The sequence below is a fragment of the Anastrepha obliqua genome, chromosome 4, assembly GCF_027943255.1.
Source record: "Anastrepha obliqua isolate idAnaObli1 chromosome 4, idAnaObli1_1.0, whole genome shotgun sequence".
Classification (NCBI taxonomy): Eukaryota; Metazoa; Arthropoda; class Insecta; order Diptera; family Tephritidae; genus Anastrepha; species Anastrepha obliqua.
In genome coordinates, this window is record NC_072895.1 from 96,869,037 (window position 1) to 96,885,894 (window position 16,858).

Below are 16,858 nucleotides of genomic sequence, written 5' to 3' on the forward strand. Positions count from 1 at the left end.
TAATAAAACACAACATAAAGTTATTATTATTTTTTAATAAACATCGATATTATGAACACAAATGAATTATATTTAGTAAAAATACATGCAATTGGGGCAAAGTCTAACAAATTATAAACACAAGAAGGAATAATGTACCACACACCTACAAAAAAAATGCTTATTCTTTCCGAAAATCATAAAAAAGTGAGAACAAGCTAGTTAACTATTTTTTTTTTTAAGAATTGATTTATAAATCATTATATAACCATAAAACTCATAAAGATATGGAAAGTTGAAGGTGGTTTTGTATCCAGCAAGGCCCAAAGTTCACAAGTTTTAGATACAGTTTTTGCAGATTGGATCTGTGCACCCTAAGCAGACTGGATTCTTGCAATAAACGCATAGGTATTTGGTCATCCTGTGTTTGTTGCTAGGACATATATGGCAAATCTTACGTTTTTGGAGAATAAGATTTGTTTCATCATTAGTTGGTTGTTCTTCTGGAACTCTAAGTATCCTTCTAATCATGGTTCGTATTTCACGTGGTATATTCATCATTGTTATGCGCCGTTTCATATGATCTTCCACCAATTGCTTAGCTAGCAGTTTTCCAAAAACATTTTTTTCTTTTATTATTGGATTGTTTTTGTAACACTGATGAAGAATATAAGAATTTACCGCAGAAATATCCAAGACACGGAAAAAGATTGTCAATGGCCACCTTCGACTACGACGACTGGATGTACTTTTTGAACACTTTTCGTCAATGGAATCAACTCCTCCTTTATTTTCGTTATAAAAGGTGATTATTTCTGGTTTATTAGTTAATTGGTCAGTGTATTCTTTGTCGTGAATGGAAGATATCAGAATTGTGGCTTTTCCAACTTTTCCAACGTGGGAAATTATTGTGCATTCCTCCCTAAATAGAATGTTGATTCAGCAGCTCTTTTGCGATTGGGTAGGAAGGTCTGTGGTATTTCGGGTTTAATTTTTTTTAGGGTGCCTACATACGTTAAATTTTTCTTTAGAAGGGCGTCCACTAACTTTATTGAAGAATACCAGTTATCAGCTGTTATGTTGCGATTGCTGTTGAAGAGCGGCGTTGCTAGGCGTAATACTGCTTGCGTAGGTTTTAAAAGTTTCTTATCTTCGTCAGTGAGACCAAAACCATCCGAGTCCTTTCCGCAATAGATATAAGCATTATAAAGATAGCTGTTTCTCGCGTCTGTTAAGCACTGAATTTTAAGGCCATATTTTGCTGGCTTGTTTGGCATCTACATCTTAAAGCGGCATCTCCCACGGAAACTCACCAGCATTTCGTCTACAGTAGCAGATTGCCCTAATCCATATAAACTTTGGCAATTCTCTATAAAACTGTTAAACACGAAGGATATAGCTGCAGTAGGGTCATCCTTTTTGCGTTCTTCTCTATCTTCTCGATTATCAAATCTTATCGCAGCCAAAAGGACAGCAAATCTTTTCTTACTGAGAACTGCTCTGAATATGTCCCTTCCAGTTCCATCTGTTGCAAATAGGTGGTGTTTTGAAACAGCAGAATATTTTTCACTCATCGAATTTAGCTTTTTGTTAGTGCACTGCATAATATGTTCAAATATATTGTCACTAAAAAGTAAGCCCCAAATAGCTAGCGGATCTGCAGACTCACCAAGCATCCTTGCCTTTGATTTCAGTATGGGAACTTTCATCACAATGTTATGTTTTCGGACTTTAGATGATGGATGAACTTCTGAAGTACACCACCTATACCGATTTTTGCCATATATATATTTCTTTTCACTTTCCGTTGAGTCCACTTCATCACTGTCATTGTCCTCCTCATATTCAGATAATTCCGAGTTAGTGTCATGCTCTGACTCAATATTATAGTCGTCTGACACATCGTCTATATCGCTACCACTATCAGTGTCTTCGTTATTCCACTTAGAGAGAGTTTCTTCATAATCACAATCGCCCAAACGCACCCGTTTAGATGGCCCAGCCATAACTCACTATATTTGAAACACACACTAAAGTAACGTAAAGGGTCCGGCGTAGTCTGACAGACTACCGCGCAAATATAATCGTTCCTAACTTAGAGTATAACTGAACAAAATCGACAGAAATGTGACTATTTTTTAATGACCAATAGGGGAAGGAATAGGCGGAGCGACCCGTATGTAGGTGGTTCCAGTAGCAAATAAACAGGATTTGTTTATATGACGTAGTCTCTCAGACGACGCCGGACCAGTTAAGGGTTAAACCCATCCCCAGCTGTTGGTACTAAAGTTGACTTCAAGCTAAGGAAGTTAAAATGTTTACCATTGTCTGTGCACCTAAAAATTCAAAACGAATAAAAAAATTTCATTTTCAAGATATTAAAAGAGATTCCGATGTAATAAAGGCTGTGATAATCTAAATCGTATTGAAAGAGACTAAATCCATTTGAATTAGAAGAAGGTGCTTTTTCTTGACGATACAGATTCAACCAAACCACAGTTTTTTTTTAATGGAAATATTAAACTTTGAAAAACCAGAAGACCTTGCTCCGATGAGCACACAGTTGAAGGCAGCTTTTCTCTGGCATGAAGATGTTATCAAAATTCCCCGTTGCTATAGTCGCCTGTCTAACAAACGCACTTTTTTTTGCACTTATTTAATCCGTTGTTGTGTGTCCCCTCCAATTTTGTTCAGGCTTCCGGTCCTAATTTGTAAAATACATATTATGATTTCTAATAACATTACTTTAAATTTACTTATTTCTGCTTTTCGGCCATTTTTAATTTTCAAAGTAAACAAACAAACCAAAATATTTAAATGTGAATAGATGTACATACATTTGTAAGGTGATCTTAGAGTGTAATGTATTAGCGTTAAGGCTGGTTCTTACTAAAGCATTATAATAAATTGACTCTAAAATTCAAAATATCAAACCCAGCTCCAAATATTTAGTCTTAGTTTAACTAAACTTGGGTTTAACGGGACTACGATTATGCGCACATATCTTCCTTACAAATATTAAATATTTGATTATATATGCATACATACTATATCTATTTTTTTTCTTTATTAACTTTTTTTTTTTTTGTTTTTACATAAAATGTGTTAGAGTAAGATTTTAAATATTAGTTGCTATGGTGTCTTAGTTTTACAAAGTGTATACAGTAGATTGCGTTTTTATGCGGTATATATAATACGTTCCGCAAGAAACATCATAAAAAAAGCTACCAGTTCTATAGTAAAACTATAGATACGTTTCAAAAGTGCTAAGAACCGCATTAATCTGAAATAATTAAATAAAATCGCATAAACAAAAAATTGTATTTTTGAAAATTATATCTTTATTTAAGAAATGTCAGAAACGAAAAATAAATTTACATCGTCAGAAATAGAATCTGACAATACCCGCATGTTGTGCATTCGTTTAGGATTTGGCGTAAAATCACTTCCGTCACTTGAGGAAATGTACACGTCTGATCTGGATGGTGATGCAGGTGATTCTTGTAGGGTTAGCATTTTTGATATAATCTGTGATGAGTTTTTGCTTAGCTGGTTTAGAATCTTGTTTATATGTACAATTCCCGATAGGTCGACATGCATTTTTTAATTTTTTTAAAAACCGCACTATTTCAAAACCGCATAAAAACAGAATCTACTGTATAATAATAAATTGAAATGGAATGTTACTCAATACAAAAATGTACATTTTTTTTATCTTCACCAAGGTCATAAATATCCAAAACTGGCCGGTTTGTAAATTTATTTTATCGTTGCTGTATAACAAATTAGCAAAAAAATTAGCCCGATGTGAAACACTTTATTTCCTTTCTTATATAACATTTTTTCTTTTGCATTGACTTAAACAAATAAATATACAAGCATACGTATTTGTCAATCAACACAAGAATTATTGTGGCTCGCGCCTTCATAAAAATACAGAGGTGTATAAAGCGCCAAGTATGCGGCGATACATTATTGTGTACATATGTTCATACATACCTACATACATATTTGCTCGCGCATATATGAGCATATAGTATATACCTACTTAGTTGCAAACACCCGCGTCCGTCATTACAGTTTATTTTGTTTTTGCTGAAATTAAAAGCGCACCAAATTCGCACAAAGCAGCGTCTTGCCGCATGATCAACAAGCATTTCTAGTTCTATTCTTCAAAACAAAATATTCTTTTTTTTAATGCTTTTTTTTTTACTGGTCGCGTCGCGTTTAAATAGAATAACAAAAAATTTCTCTTTTATTAACGAGCTTGCAAAAAAGGAGGAGGTAACTAAAACCGATTAAAAGTTCTTCTTTTGTTTCCCAGCCAAGAAGAACTGTGATTTAATGGATCTAATGTTCGCTATGATTGTTTGCAGTTACAATTGCAATTATGTACTCTTGCACAGCCACAGCCTTCGAGAGTCAGAGTAGGAGAGGACAAAAAAATTTATATTATTTGATGTTTTATGCCTAGAGTGAGTTTCGAACACGGACCAACCGAATACAAAAACCACTCGGCTAGGGCGTGTGTGTTTAGATAAATAGTAAATATGCAGCAAATTAAGGTCCAACGACTCTGCATTGGGCATAAGTTTTCAAAATTGCACCAGTTAATAAAAATATTTTGCTCACTAAACGACCTTGTAACACAAGGTTCGCTAATTCTTATACATTTTGAAATTAAAACAAACAAGTGCTGTTTATGCAAATCGCAATACCAAAAAGAAAAAACTTGTTCTCTGACACTTTGCCTATTAAAAGTAAACAATTGTTACGCTAGCTGACAAGCTCGTGTGCGCAAGTATCCCTCAAAGTAGAAAAAAATGGAATTAAATTGTATAAACTGCAATTAGAACAAATTTATCAACTCTTGATACATTGTCATTTACTTGTATATGTATGCATACCATTCGCAACATCCCAGCAACAAGTTGTTGGCCTTTAATAGCAACATGCTGCTGCTCTATTGTGCGAATAAATGAACTCATCCGTTATGAACTCTTATAACTATTATTACGTTTTTTCAAGCAATTTCTTAGTAAGCATGGGTTGACGTTGAAATGGGTGGAAAACAAGCTGTGGGTGTAGTACCTATAAACGAATTGTATTTATTTAAAAAAAAAAATTTTTTTTTCTATATTTTTGTAATTTTTATTTTTATGACTTTTCTTTTAAATTGTTTTTTTACGCTTTATTTTTATTTTTATTTTTTCTTTTTACATTATTTTTATTATTTATTTTTTTTCGGAAAATCCCAATGTATGAAATACATACTATATCATCGTTGAAATGTCTGCCGTGACTTCGCATGTTGGCAAGTGGCCCACTTAGAGCTGGGAACCCATTGTGATGCCACTTATTTGGGCACACATCTCTCCTGCTAATGCCCGATGTGGTGAAGAAACCATTTTGTCTCTTTGATATGACAGACAGCCAAAGAAGTAAGAGTTTAAACACTCACGTCCGATTCTGGCAAGAGCGGAACAGTGGCAAAGAAAGTGTTCAACACTCTCCACTTCCGCCTCGTTTCTGATGCTATTGCCTGCAGCCGTTGTTCTCTGTTGTTCCCATGACAGTCGGTTCTACGTTAACCATAAGCAACAACCTCGAATATACCCCTTGAGAGCCTTCTCTCAAGCTATAATCCACGTGCACATGATGGGTTTGATTTTTGTATTTGTATAGTTAAAGAGTTATAATTTGCTGTAAGACGAAAAAATATCTTAATTTCCATTTTCTCAACCCATATCGAAAATTTTTAGCAGCAGCATAAGACTGTTGGACAGTGGAACATTCATAGTGTCACATTCATACTGCTGAATCTCCGGCATACACTAAAGTGTGCGAGGAGTGGGATCTGAGCAAATTAGCATGATGCCTATTTTGCTATACTCATGAATTCGAACCAACACCGATACACTTGTATCCCACTCTGTTGGTAATTTTATGCTCGTTTTCTGTATGTAAGGGGGATATTGTGTGGCTAGAGTGGCAATGTCTGTCAGGCGGTGAACGCGTGCTATTATTTTTATCATATTTACTATTTAATACGCATACATATGTATGTGCATAATTCGCGATATTCAAATACAGTTGGTTAGGAAGAAGCGTGTGTTATTTTCGCTGTACGGGTATTTATGTTTGGTCAGCAAAAAGGCCTTCAACAAATTTGCCAATCAGATTTGATTAGTGCCTTAATTGATTGTTTTTTTTTTTTGTTTTTGCTTTTGCTTCTATTTATTGCTTGCTGTTCCCTATTGGTATTATATTTCACATGCCTCACCCTGCTATCTCCTATCTCCCATACGTTTTGTTAAAGTATTTATTTTTAATTCATTTAAACTGCAACAAAAATGTTAATAATAACACTTTAGAAGCATTTCGAACTCAACTCTGTTGAAATGGGCAATAATCTGGTTTTCTTTTGCTCTAGAGCCTGATATAATTGAGTCGGCTTTCTTACTTTGAGATGAAAATTGGTGATAGCAGAAATATAAATACAAGGTGACGCATAATTAGCTAATAAAATTTGTTTTTGAATAACTTGTTTACTAAATAAAAAAAAATGCTTTTGAGTGACGGAAATCTTTATTTTGATCTCTATGCGCTCCATTACTTGTCTGTTTGTATACTGGAGTTGTCTAATTCACAAGTATCAAATATGATTGATGTACGACGCCATTTGCAAAAATTATAAATATTCGATTGGGTGATTAATTTTGTACCACCTTGTATTTTCAATTTTACAACGCTTCAGTTGGTGCTTAGTTTTATACCCCTTCCGAAAAGCTATTTAATAGTTTCATAAACGAGTCTTGATACTAATCTTTAGTCGAAGGTGAGAGATTTGGTTTTACTTTGATTGTGTTGTAAGGTCTTTATAACCAATCACACTCATGAAGCTTCAGCTTAAAAACAAATGAAAACAAAAATTCGCGGAATAAAATGCTTAAAAACAAATGAATTTTGTGGCGAATTTTTCTACTATTTTTGCTTCAAAAAAATTATTTCTTCGAAAAATTTTCGAAAACTGAAACACATAGAAAGTAATATCATAAAAACGATGTGTGCAAAATTTCAGGGAGATCCGTCAATAACTTTTCGAGTTATCGTGTACGTGAATTCTAAAAATATAGTTTTGAGAAAAACGCGTCTAAAGTCGGCAACGTAACATTACCTCTCCCAGCGTTCGAACGCAAAGCATAGAGTCGTCACGGTAGACGATCTATAATATAAGAAATACTTAAATTTACGTTCTAAAAATTGTTTGACATGTTTTTAAAGGACTATATTAACATTTTATGAAAAAAAAAAATTCGAAATTTTACAGGTATCTGTCCCCTTAAGCCAGAGTAGTAGTCTGGCAATGTTTTCTCGACCACTGGCTCATGAGTGTGCACTCACTCACTGCAATTTTTTTTGTTTTCTTATTAATGACTAGTCAGCCGCCTCAGCTAAGAAGGTTTAGCTAGGTACGAGAACTTCTATTTATATTTCTGTCCTAACAATTGAAAAATGAATATTGTTAGTTGAAGACTTTTAATGCGTTTCCTTCATGATTTCCTCTTAAACCACATATGCGATTCTAGCTAACCCTTCGGCATATTTAGGATAAATTTATTTGAAAAGTGCTAGAGTTACTATAACTTATTGCTAAACATGGAAGAAAATTTCATCAAATTGCTTATGGGCCAGCAGTATGATCCCATATTTAATCAGTCTTATAATTTTACTACATAGTATATGTCACCTTGAATTAATCAGCATGATGAATTGAGCTTAATGTTTTTTTATGAAGTGTTTAATAATATAAAAAAATGTAGTTTCAATAATTTTGACATATTTTTCACCAACATTCTTTTCTCTTCCAGGCTATTGGTCCCATTACGGATCTCAACATCCATACGCTGAGTCAGCGCGATCTAGTTTATAGTATAACCTTGGAAGTGCCAACCGGGCAAGAGCACCCGCTAACCCATTCATGGCAGCTTAGCATCTGCATTAATTGCAATGCTGCACTTTGTGCCAAGCGTCTTCCCACGCCGATACTAAGCTCGACAGCAAGCGGTACACCTGCACCACTTACAATTAACCCACCGCAATTCCTTATTAATTGTTCGCTTCTGATGAACAATGACGAGTTGGCACTTAGGCGTGCTAGCAAATCATTTTCGGACACATTTGGCCTGCTCATAATGGATCATCCGCAATTGCAGCTGGATCAGGCGAATACGGGTCCGTCGTCGAATTTCTCGATCGGTTCGTTATCGACAACAACGCCGTCGTTTCAGTTAGACATAAAACAGCAACGATTACGTCAACTGCAACAAAACTTGCAGCAGCGACTCAAGCGCGAAATAGCCGAAACGGATGAGCGTATACAACGTTATACAGAACAACAGTTTGCTTTGTTAAAGAGCTTCCGAGATAAATCCGAGCAGGAGTATGTCTTACTTGGGCGCTTAATTCAACATGTGCCTGAGCAACAGGCTATCGAGTTTTTAGATCGTTTGCCGCCATCATTGGAGGTAATTGGTGGTGGTAGTTATGTGACGCGTCGTCGTAATACGATTAGCAGTCGTCTCGACATGACGTCCATTACGACGCCCTCAACGCCAAGTACACCAAACCCCGTGATGAGTGGCTTGCATATGCTTTCACTGCCGTTGGCCACAACGGCATCTACAACAGCCAGTGCCATGGATACAACAAATACTCAGGGAACCGCTGCTTCAACAGCAGTCACACCAACAACAACGACATCAGTGTTGGCCACGACAATTGTCGGCAGCAATAGTGTCAATCGTCGAGTGTCTAACTTTGATACACCACCGGCGACACCCGAAGCCACACCGATGAGTGTAGGGAATAGTCCCACCTTTCGACCGCAGCAACAACAACAACAACAACAACCGTTGTCGTTGTCACAACAACAATTTGTACGCATTGCGGCCAATTCCTTCCAGCAACAGTTCCCTACGCCAACAGTCGAGGTGGCAGATGATTGTCTTTTCGAATTGGAAGGCATAGATAGTGGTGGCTCTACAAATGTACCCGTCAGCACGCCATATGGGGCACTGGTGTCAAACTTGTCACAAAAACTGCCATATCAACAGCAGCAACGACCCTTAAATAATCACTCACACCCGCACTATCATCAGCATCACCATTCGCACGGTAGAGACATGAGCGACGTGGACGAAAGTGAAGATGACGCCGGCGAGGCGGAAGGTAAGAGACATGTTTTTTTATTATTATAACAAATCGCACTGCCGCGCAGAAGATCGTAACTTAAATATTTATCAGCGCAATTTTGCTTGTTCACGTCAATTCGTATTTACTATTTTCTTTCTTCACTTCTAATATTAAAAAAACGGCTCACCAAAGGCGAGACAACGATTGCGGTATTTTTATTGAATTTTCAATTGTTCATAAAATTGGTTATAATAATGTGATTTAAGTCAAATATGCGCCGTTTTGTTCGATGACGAGTTCCCAACGAGATGCCAACTTCATAATGCCCCTCTTATAGAAGCCCGCTTCCCTATTGTCAAAAAACTCGGAGAGCCAATTTTCACAGGACTCTCTTGAGGACAACTTCCGACTACCAAGCTCGTTCGCCATGGACAGAAATAGGTGGTAAACACTTGGTGCGAGATCCGGACTATACGGTGGATGCAAAAGAACCTCCCATCCGAGCTCCCGGAGCTTCTGGCGCGTCACCAAAGATGTGTGTGGCCTGGTGTTGTCCTGATGGAAGACAATTCGGCCTCTGTTGATCAAAGATGGCCTCTTCTGCATGAGTGCTGCATTCAAGCGGTCCAGTTGTTGGCAGTACAGGTCCGAATTGAGCGTTTGGCCATAGGGGATCAGCTCATAGTGGATGATTCCCTGCCAATCCCACCAAACACACAGAAGAACCTTCCTGGCCGTCAATCCAGGCTTGGCCACCGTCTGGGCAGCTTCACCGCTTTTCGACCACGACCGTTTGCGCTTCACGTTGTCGTAAGTGACCCACTTTTCATCGCCAGTCACCATCTGCTTCAAAAACGGGTCGATTTTGTTGCGATTCAGAAGCGATTCGCATGCATCCATACGGGCAAAAATGTTTTTTTGCGTCAAGTCGTGTGGCACCCATACATCGAGCTTCTTTTTGAATCCAAGCTTCTTCAAATGGTTTATAACGGTTTAATGACTCATGCCCAGCTCTTGGCCGATGCTACGGCTGCTACTATGCCGGTCTCTTTCGATCAATTCAGCGATTTTATCGCAATTTTCGACGACAGGCCTTCGGGACCGTGACGCATCTTCGATGACCTCTGCACCAGAACGAAAACGTTGAAACCATCGTTGTCCGGTGGAAATGGAAACTGTATCGGGTCCATAAACTGCACAAATTTTATTGGCAGCGTGAGATGCATTTTTGCGTTTATCGTAGTAGTACTGTAAAATATGCCGTATTTTCTCTTTATTTTGCTCCATGTTTGCGACGCTATAACTCACGAACGACTAAAAGCAAACAACAATTAATCAAACACGTATTAGCACGTGAAAAGAGCTTTCCAAAAAGCTCTAGCGTGAACCGATGCGACGAATACAACTAGAACTACGCGCTTGCAAAGACAAGCTTGCGGAAATACCGCAAGACTTTTTGGCCAACCTTATATTTCAATCACGAATTTTGTTTCAGCGGAGTTACAAGTGCAGTTCTATCTGCATCATTTCGGTCAGGTTGTTGTTTTTGTAGCAGCATAAACATTCCCCGTGCATATACGAGGAATGCTGCTGAAATGTCAGTCCTTGGCTGGATATAAATTCGGGTCGTTTCGGTTACGTAGAGCCGACTGTCGTGGGCACGTCGGTCAGGTATTTTAGTGTGATGTCTCACACGCCTCTAAGTCACCCATAGCCATTTGTGTGCGAGTATTTCCTGTAAGAGAACTCAGATGAATGTGATCAGTGGCCAAGCTCCTAAATTTGCAGTATTGGCTAACTTAGAGTTTGTCAGCTGTGAGGCTAATGGCAATAGCGCTACTAGGATAACAGAAAGTATCAGTGCCTGTAATAGTGACTCTATGCCTTAGGAAAGGCTTCATAGTACCCCATAGGCTATGTCAATTCCCAGTACTTCTGTCTAGAACCTGACAATCGGGTTTGATAGTAATAAAAGTAATTTCGTCGGAGGGGTATTCTACATCCATTCATCTCTTATGACATATTATGCCGTAAAAAATCAATTTTTGTATTGTTTGTTGAAACTCTGTAATGACGTAATCCAACACAATTCACATGCTATTCATATATTAGAAAATGTATTAATAATTTATATTTCCTTATGTCACATATTTTCAGTTGCTCTTGATTTGGACAACATAGTGCCCATACCGATGGGTACACGCCCAGTCATCGGCGGGCAACAGCGACCAAGTGCAGCTACTGCAGCCGATGTTATGAACTTTGCCAAGAGTCTGCCAATTGAGATAGCAAATTCGCCAATGACTGCTGGACGCTCGTATGTGAATGTGCTCGAAGAAGATGTAAGTTTAGTAAAAATACTTTTCAATTACTTAATATTTATTTATTAATATTTTAAAATTGCGCAATTTTAGGAATTGGACAATACAGTCGATATTGCTGCGAGCATCAAAGCGCTGGCCAAAAGCGTGCATGGCGAAGCCGTGTTTGGCGATTTGCCACGCCCACGTTTGCGTTCGCAAATTTAAGGCACACAAGTACACAATAAACTTACACATGCATATGTATTTCCTTGAACTATACTAGTTTGCTCAAAGAAGAGAAGAAATTACGTTAAAGTGCTTGAATTATAAACTTACACATACATACATGCATACAGACATATTACTTATATTATTATGTATGTATAAATAACCACAACGCATATTTACATAGCCACGTACATACATGCATACGATAGAATATTAGATATGCATACATATGTACGACTACGACTACATACATATAAGTAACTTACTCCTATTCTAGCAGCGTAATAACTATTTGTCATCATTCGATGTAACTGATTATTTTAAGAAAAGAAAATATAATACTAAAAAGAAATTAAAGTTTGACAACAGTTTCGCCGGTGTGTAATGTGCGATGTGCAGGAAACCCAGTTAAGTTGAACCTCCGCTTAACTAACCATTCTATTTCAAATTGTTAAGAAGGAAAGCGGATAATATTCGAGAAAGCTATTTGCATATTATGTTCGTTTCAAACTAATTAAATAGCTTTAGTGTGTGCAGATTAATTTTTATTTTTCATATAGGGGTTTCACTAATAAACAAACATTTACAATGTTCTTATAAACTTAAGCCTATTTTCATAAATTATTATGTGGCAAATCATTATAATGAATTCGAGTTTAATTTGACTTTTAATTTGTAATAGCTTTAAGTTTATGTTTTTATATACTTTCTCATAAAATTAATGTGGATCATGAACCACTCAAAACGAAAGAAAATTCTGAATATGCATATATCAAGTTCATACACATTTTCGTAAAGGCACCTTAAGCCATTTGACCGAAACGTGCATGAAAACGTGCTCTTTTCCAGACAAACATTTTTCAAATTTAAGAACAATTTTCATGTTGCAACAATGCTTATTTCAATTCTTAATCGACGCTTAACTTGCATAAAAATGAATGTGAGCAAAATTTCAATAAGGCCTTTGTTAAAACAAAAATTATATTGTGTTAGTTATATTCCCATATACATATACAAATATATGAAACATATGTATACAATGCATGTATACACATGTATAATAATAATTCAATAATTCATATAATAAAAAATGGTCTTTTCTATGCTTGTTTACATATACATATGCCTTAAAAATGTCTGTGCAAATAATGCACAAATTGGACAAGGATGTTGTTCACTACATATTTGCGCTACTATGATCACCTTTACACATTTACATACCTATGCTGCATGCTGAGAAAAATAATGTACCGTTAATGTGCTCGCTTACACTCTTTGTAATAATATACATATTTTCATACGAACATGTTTTGTTTTGATAACATCCAATTGTTGTTTCATCTAAAATACGTCGCGCTTATGAATGCATTGTATTCGCATGGATTCGATAAACCGTCTATTCATACTTATTTACTGTAAAATCGATTGTACCATAGTACGAGATTTACTGTTAAAAATAAAACATTTTTATATGCATACCAAATTGTGTTATCATTTATTGGGCAATAAATACAGATCAGTAGGTGCTAAACGCAGATATAAAATAATTATCGATAGAGTTACAATATAAAATTTGAAGATAAAAGCTTTATTAGTGCGAGTTTATTCAAACCTCGATTGGCTGTTGAAAATAGTACTTTTAAAACGCATAAAAAATTGAGAATGAGATCGCTCAGTCTTTTTAGGTTAGATTAAGCTTTCCACTTGAAAAGTGGTGCTGTAAGATACACAGTGACAAGGTTCTGTTCACCGATCTAAACCTTACACAGCGCACATAGCACGCTTCTAGACTAAATCTCGAAGGTTGCATCGAACAGGAGTTTGAGTTGAGTTGATATTAGCGGAGCAGTGCCTTAGCCAAGGCGAATTTATTACAGGTGACAGCAAACACATATAAGTAAAACCCCACATGTATTTGTTGTTGCGTTTGGTCCAAGCATCACGTCAAAATCAGTAATCAAATGTAAACATACCAATACATACAAACAAAGCATATCATTTTGACGTAAGCCATACCTACGATGAAAAATTCAGCTGGGTGAATGCTGTCACCTTAATAAATTCACCTTGGCCTTAGCCATAACCGCAACTACAAAATCAGCTGTTCTGATCAAACACAAGGGCATCACTAAACGATTATAAGTGCTGCATCATAACGCCGTAACCATAACCGTAGCCGTATGTATATGTATTAATTTTGGTTTTTCCCCGTAACCGCAAGCAGCTGTGAAATACTTTACATTTTTTTTGATATTTGTAATTAATTGTAATAATTTGAATATTAGAAATGAACGACGAAAATGAATTGACTTGGTGGAAAACTATCCGTGTTTTTATATCAAAATGCAAATGTTGTCATAGATCCTACTTCAATATCAGCTGTTTATGGTTACGGCATGACTAAACAACAAATCTGTAATGGTGTTATGGCTATGGCACCACTAAATGCGCTTTACACATTGCGAATTTTGATTCTGCTGTTAATTGAATGGTGTGTTTAATGGGCTTTTAACGAAATTGGTAGACAGTCATTCATCTTTTTCTAGGAGCAACCCTGAATTTGCATAGATTCGCCTTGTGAGCAGCTGTCATTTGAAACACTTTTGATACCTCTGTGATAATTATTGGATTTAATGTTGGCGCGCCAAACAGTACTATTGCTAAAATATTCCAAGTTTCGGTATTTCGTCTTTTGTTGTGATAAATATATAAAATGCAAGCTTTTCTGAAAACTGGCAAAACTACTGCCCATGATAAGACGCAGAGTGGTGGCTCCTCGGTTACCGCTAGCAGCAGTGGTGAACGTCGTAAACCACCGGCACCTTGGGTTGAAAAATAGTATGTAATATTCTTGATCTTGTAATATAATATATATTGAACATTTTTCAATAAACAGTCGCCCAAAGAGTGTGGAGGATGTTGTCGAACAGTCAGAGGTGGTGGCAGTTCTGCGCAAATGCGTGGAGGGTGCAGATTTACCAAATATGCTTTTATATGGCCCACCTGGAACTGGTAAAACCAGTACAATATTGGCAGCCGCACGCCAAATTTTCGGGGATCTTTATCGCGATCGCATACTGGAGCTAAACGCTTCGGATGAACGTGGCATTGCAGTAGTACGCACAAAAATCAAGAATTTTGCACAACTGACCGCGAGTGGCACACGACCAGATGGTCGCCCATGCCCACCTTTTAAAATTATCATACTTGATGAAGCTGATTCAATGACACATGCTGCACAGGCTGCTTTACGTCGTACCATGGAGAAGGAAAGTCGCAGTACACGTTTCTGTTTGGTGTGCAATTATGTGTCACGTATCATTGAGCCGATCACATCGCGTTGCACCAAATTCCGTTTCAAGTCGTTGGGTGATGAGCAAATGATTTCGCGTTTGCGCCATATTTGTGAACTAGAGGACGTTAAAATTGATGAGAATGCTTATAAATCTATTGTGCAGATATCTGGCGGTGATATGAGACGTGCGATAACTACATTGCAGTCGTGCTACCGTCTTAAAGGCACATCAAATACCATTAGTACGGCGGACTTGCTGGAAATGTCGGGCATTATACCAGAAAATTATTTAGTAGAATTTTTAGAAGTATGCCAAGCTGGGAATTATTCAAAATTGGAAGACTTTGTGCGGCAGATAGGCTATGAAGCTTATAGTATTGGTCAAATGTTGGAGCAATTCAATGACTACGTTCTTCGATGTCCGTCACTAACTAACAAACAAAAAGCGTTAATCTGTGACAAGCTTGGTGTAAGTTTTTGCAGCTTGAGTTAAATGTAACGACGCGCTCTTACGATTATTTTCTTTACAGGAATGCTCTTTTCGTCTACAAGACGGTGGCTCAGAATATCTACAGATTATGGACTTGGGTTGCGCAATAATACTGGCGCTCAAATAGAAACTCTACGGAATACGAATTATTTCATAATAAGGGGAAAAATATATTTAATTAAAAAGTACAAGCTGAATTTAGTTTACTTTAAGATCATTAAATTTTCTATCATTTTGCAAAACTCTTATATTATTGTACTACTTCGAACTCATCATCTTCTCGCTCTCGTTTAACACCACCACTACTTCCATCGCCACCTGTATTGCTTCCACCAATACTACCAACCGCAGCAGATGCACTTGTATCTAGATCAACCTCCATCTTAACGTCGCCGCTGTCGACCCCACCGCTATTAACATTTATACTGCTACCGATTCCCGTCGAACCGCTCACCGAAACCGTTTTAGTGGTCGTAGTGAATTTTATCACTGGCTTAGGTATTGTAACTACTTGTGTCTTTGGTGCAAGAACAGTTTGACGCTTAGTTACGCCTGCACCACCACTGCCACCAGTACTCTTCGTCTGTGTTTTGATAGTGGAGCGCGCGTCCAACGCGGATTTTGTCATCTTTTTGGGTTGGTTAGCAGCACGAAGTTTGTAGTTGCAGGCTGATAGACAATAACGATCAGGAGGAAGACGCAAACCACAATGTGGTTTAATAGGCGGCAAAGGCATCGCATTTCGGACCTCTGCAAGTTTTGCCAGAATCTTAAAAAATATAAACAAGTGACAATTGTTTATTTTTAGTAAAAAAAAAGTTGCTTACATGACGAGGGGGCGGGCATGTAAAGGCTTTATCCAAAACAACCTCAGTGGCAAGTTTTACATCATCCAAATCAATTGTTTTCTTGCGAGCATGATTTGCAAATACTTTCGCGTCATCCAATATACAAGTCACGTAACCTGAAGCATCAAAATAGTAAAAAGTATTATTACAGTGTATAGTATCCCTAAAGGTGTTTATAAACTTACGATATGTGAACTCCAACAATTGATTGATAACGCGCGGTTCATAATCTTGCACATTCAGCTCTTTTAATATTGACATTATTACTTGTGCATCCTTTGGTACATGCTTTACCTGGTTATTTAACTTAGATTTGTCGACTTTTTCCTTTTCGGCAGACATTGTGCCGAAATTTATTGAATGGATATGTTATGTTGTTGAAAGCTAAGCAAAGATTAATTGCTCAAAGAATATTTCTGTATTGTTGCGTATTGCCATCTCGGCTGTGAAAGCCAAGCAATTCATAGTGATGCCACATATATTTGGGAATAAAATATACACATTTTTGTAGATTATAGTT

At 37.1% G+C, this 16,858-nt stretch overlaps 3 protein-coding genes across 3 annotated transcripts in view; 2 read left to right on the top strand and 1 right to left on the bottom strand.

The window, feature by feature from the left end:
- LOC129244425 (uncharacterized) overlaps window positions 1-13,182 on the top strand; it is a 48,332-nt gene extending 35,150 nt beyond the window's left edge. The window contains exons 2-4 of the mRNA XM_054882045.1: window positions 7,851-9,210; window positions 11,332-11,516; window positions 11,589-13,182. Coding sequence (XP_054738020.1) covers window positions 7,851-9,210; window positions 11,332-11,516; window positions 11,589-11,702 — 1,659 coding nt within the window. The 3' untranslated portion in view covers window positions 11,703-13,182. The remainder of the gene's footprint in view (window positions 1-7,850; window positions 9,211-11,331; window positions 11,517-11,588) is intronic.
- Window positions 13,183-14,273: 1,091 nt separating this feature from the next.
- On the top strand, window positions 14,274-15,732 carry LOC129245579 (replication factor C subunit 4). The gene is made up of 3 exons (XM_054883833.1): window positions 14,274-14,543; window positions 14,602-15,469; window positions 15,531-15,732. Exons 1-3 carry the CDS (start codon window positions 14,419-14,421, stop codon window positions 15,615-15,617), a joined length of 1,080 nt encoding a protein of 359 aa, XP_054739808.1. The 5' UTR covers window positions 14,274-14,418; the 3' UTR covers window positions 15,618-15,732.
- Window positions 15,631-16,779, bottom strand: LOC129245580 (transcription initiation factor TFIID subunit 9). Its single transcript, XM_054883834.1, has 3 exons — window positions 16,524-16,779; window positions 16,318-16,454; window positions 15,631-16,259 (listed from the first exon to the last, which is right to left on the bottom strand). The coding sequence occupies exons 1-3, from the start codon at window positions 16,678-16,680 to the stop codon at window positions 15,741-15,743; spliced, it is 813 nt and encodes a 270-aa protein (XP_054739809.1). The 5' UTR covers window positions 16,681-16,779; the 3' UTR covers window positions 15,631-15,740.
- Between the last annotated feature and the right edge of the window lie 79 nt (window positions 16,780-16,858).

What these genes read in the sequence shown, in the direction of transcription:
- LOC129245579 (XM_054883833.1), top strand. Translation starts at nt 14,419, where the DNA reads ATGCAAGCTTTTCTGAAAACTGGCAAAACTACTGCCCATGATAAGACG. An exon ending in GCACCTTGGGTTGAAAAATA is followed by an intron (nt 14,544 to 14,601) that starts GTATGTAATATT and finishes TTCAATAAACAG; the next exon opens with TCGCCCAAAGAGTGTGGAGG. An exon ending in TAATCTGTGACAAGCTTGGT is followed by an intron (nt 15,470 to 15,530) that starts GTAAGTTTTTGC and finishes TTTTCTTTACAG; the next exon opens with GAATGCTCTTTTCGTCTACA.
- LOC129245580 (XM_054883834.1), bottom strand. Translation starts at nt 16,680, where the DNA reads ATGTCTGCCGAAAAGGAAAAAGTCGACAAATCTAAGTTAAATAACCAG. An exon ending in ATTGTTGGAGTTCACATATC is followed by an intron (nt 16,455 to 16,523) that starts GTAAGTTTATAA and finishes TTGATGCTTCAG; the next exon opens with GTTACGTGACTTGTATATTG. An exon ending in CATGCCCGCCCCCTCGTCAT is followed by an intron (nt 16,260 to 16,317) that starts GTAAGCAACTTT and finishes ATATTTTTTAAG; the next exon opens with ATTCTGGCAAAACTTGCAGA.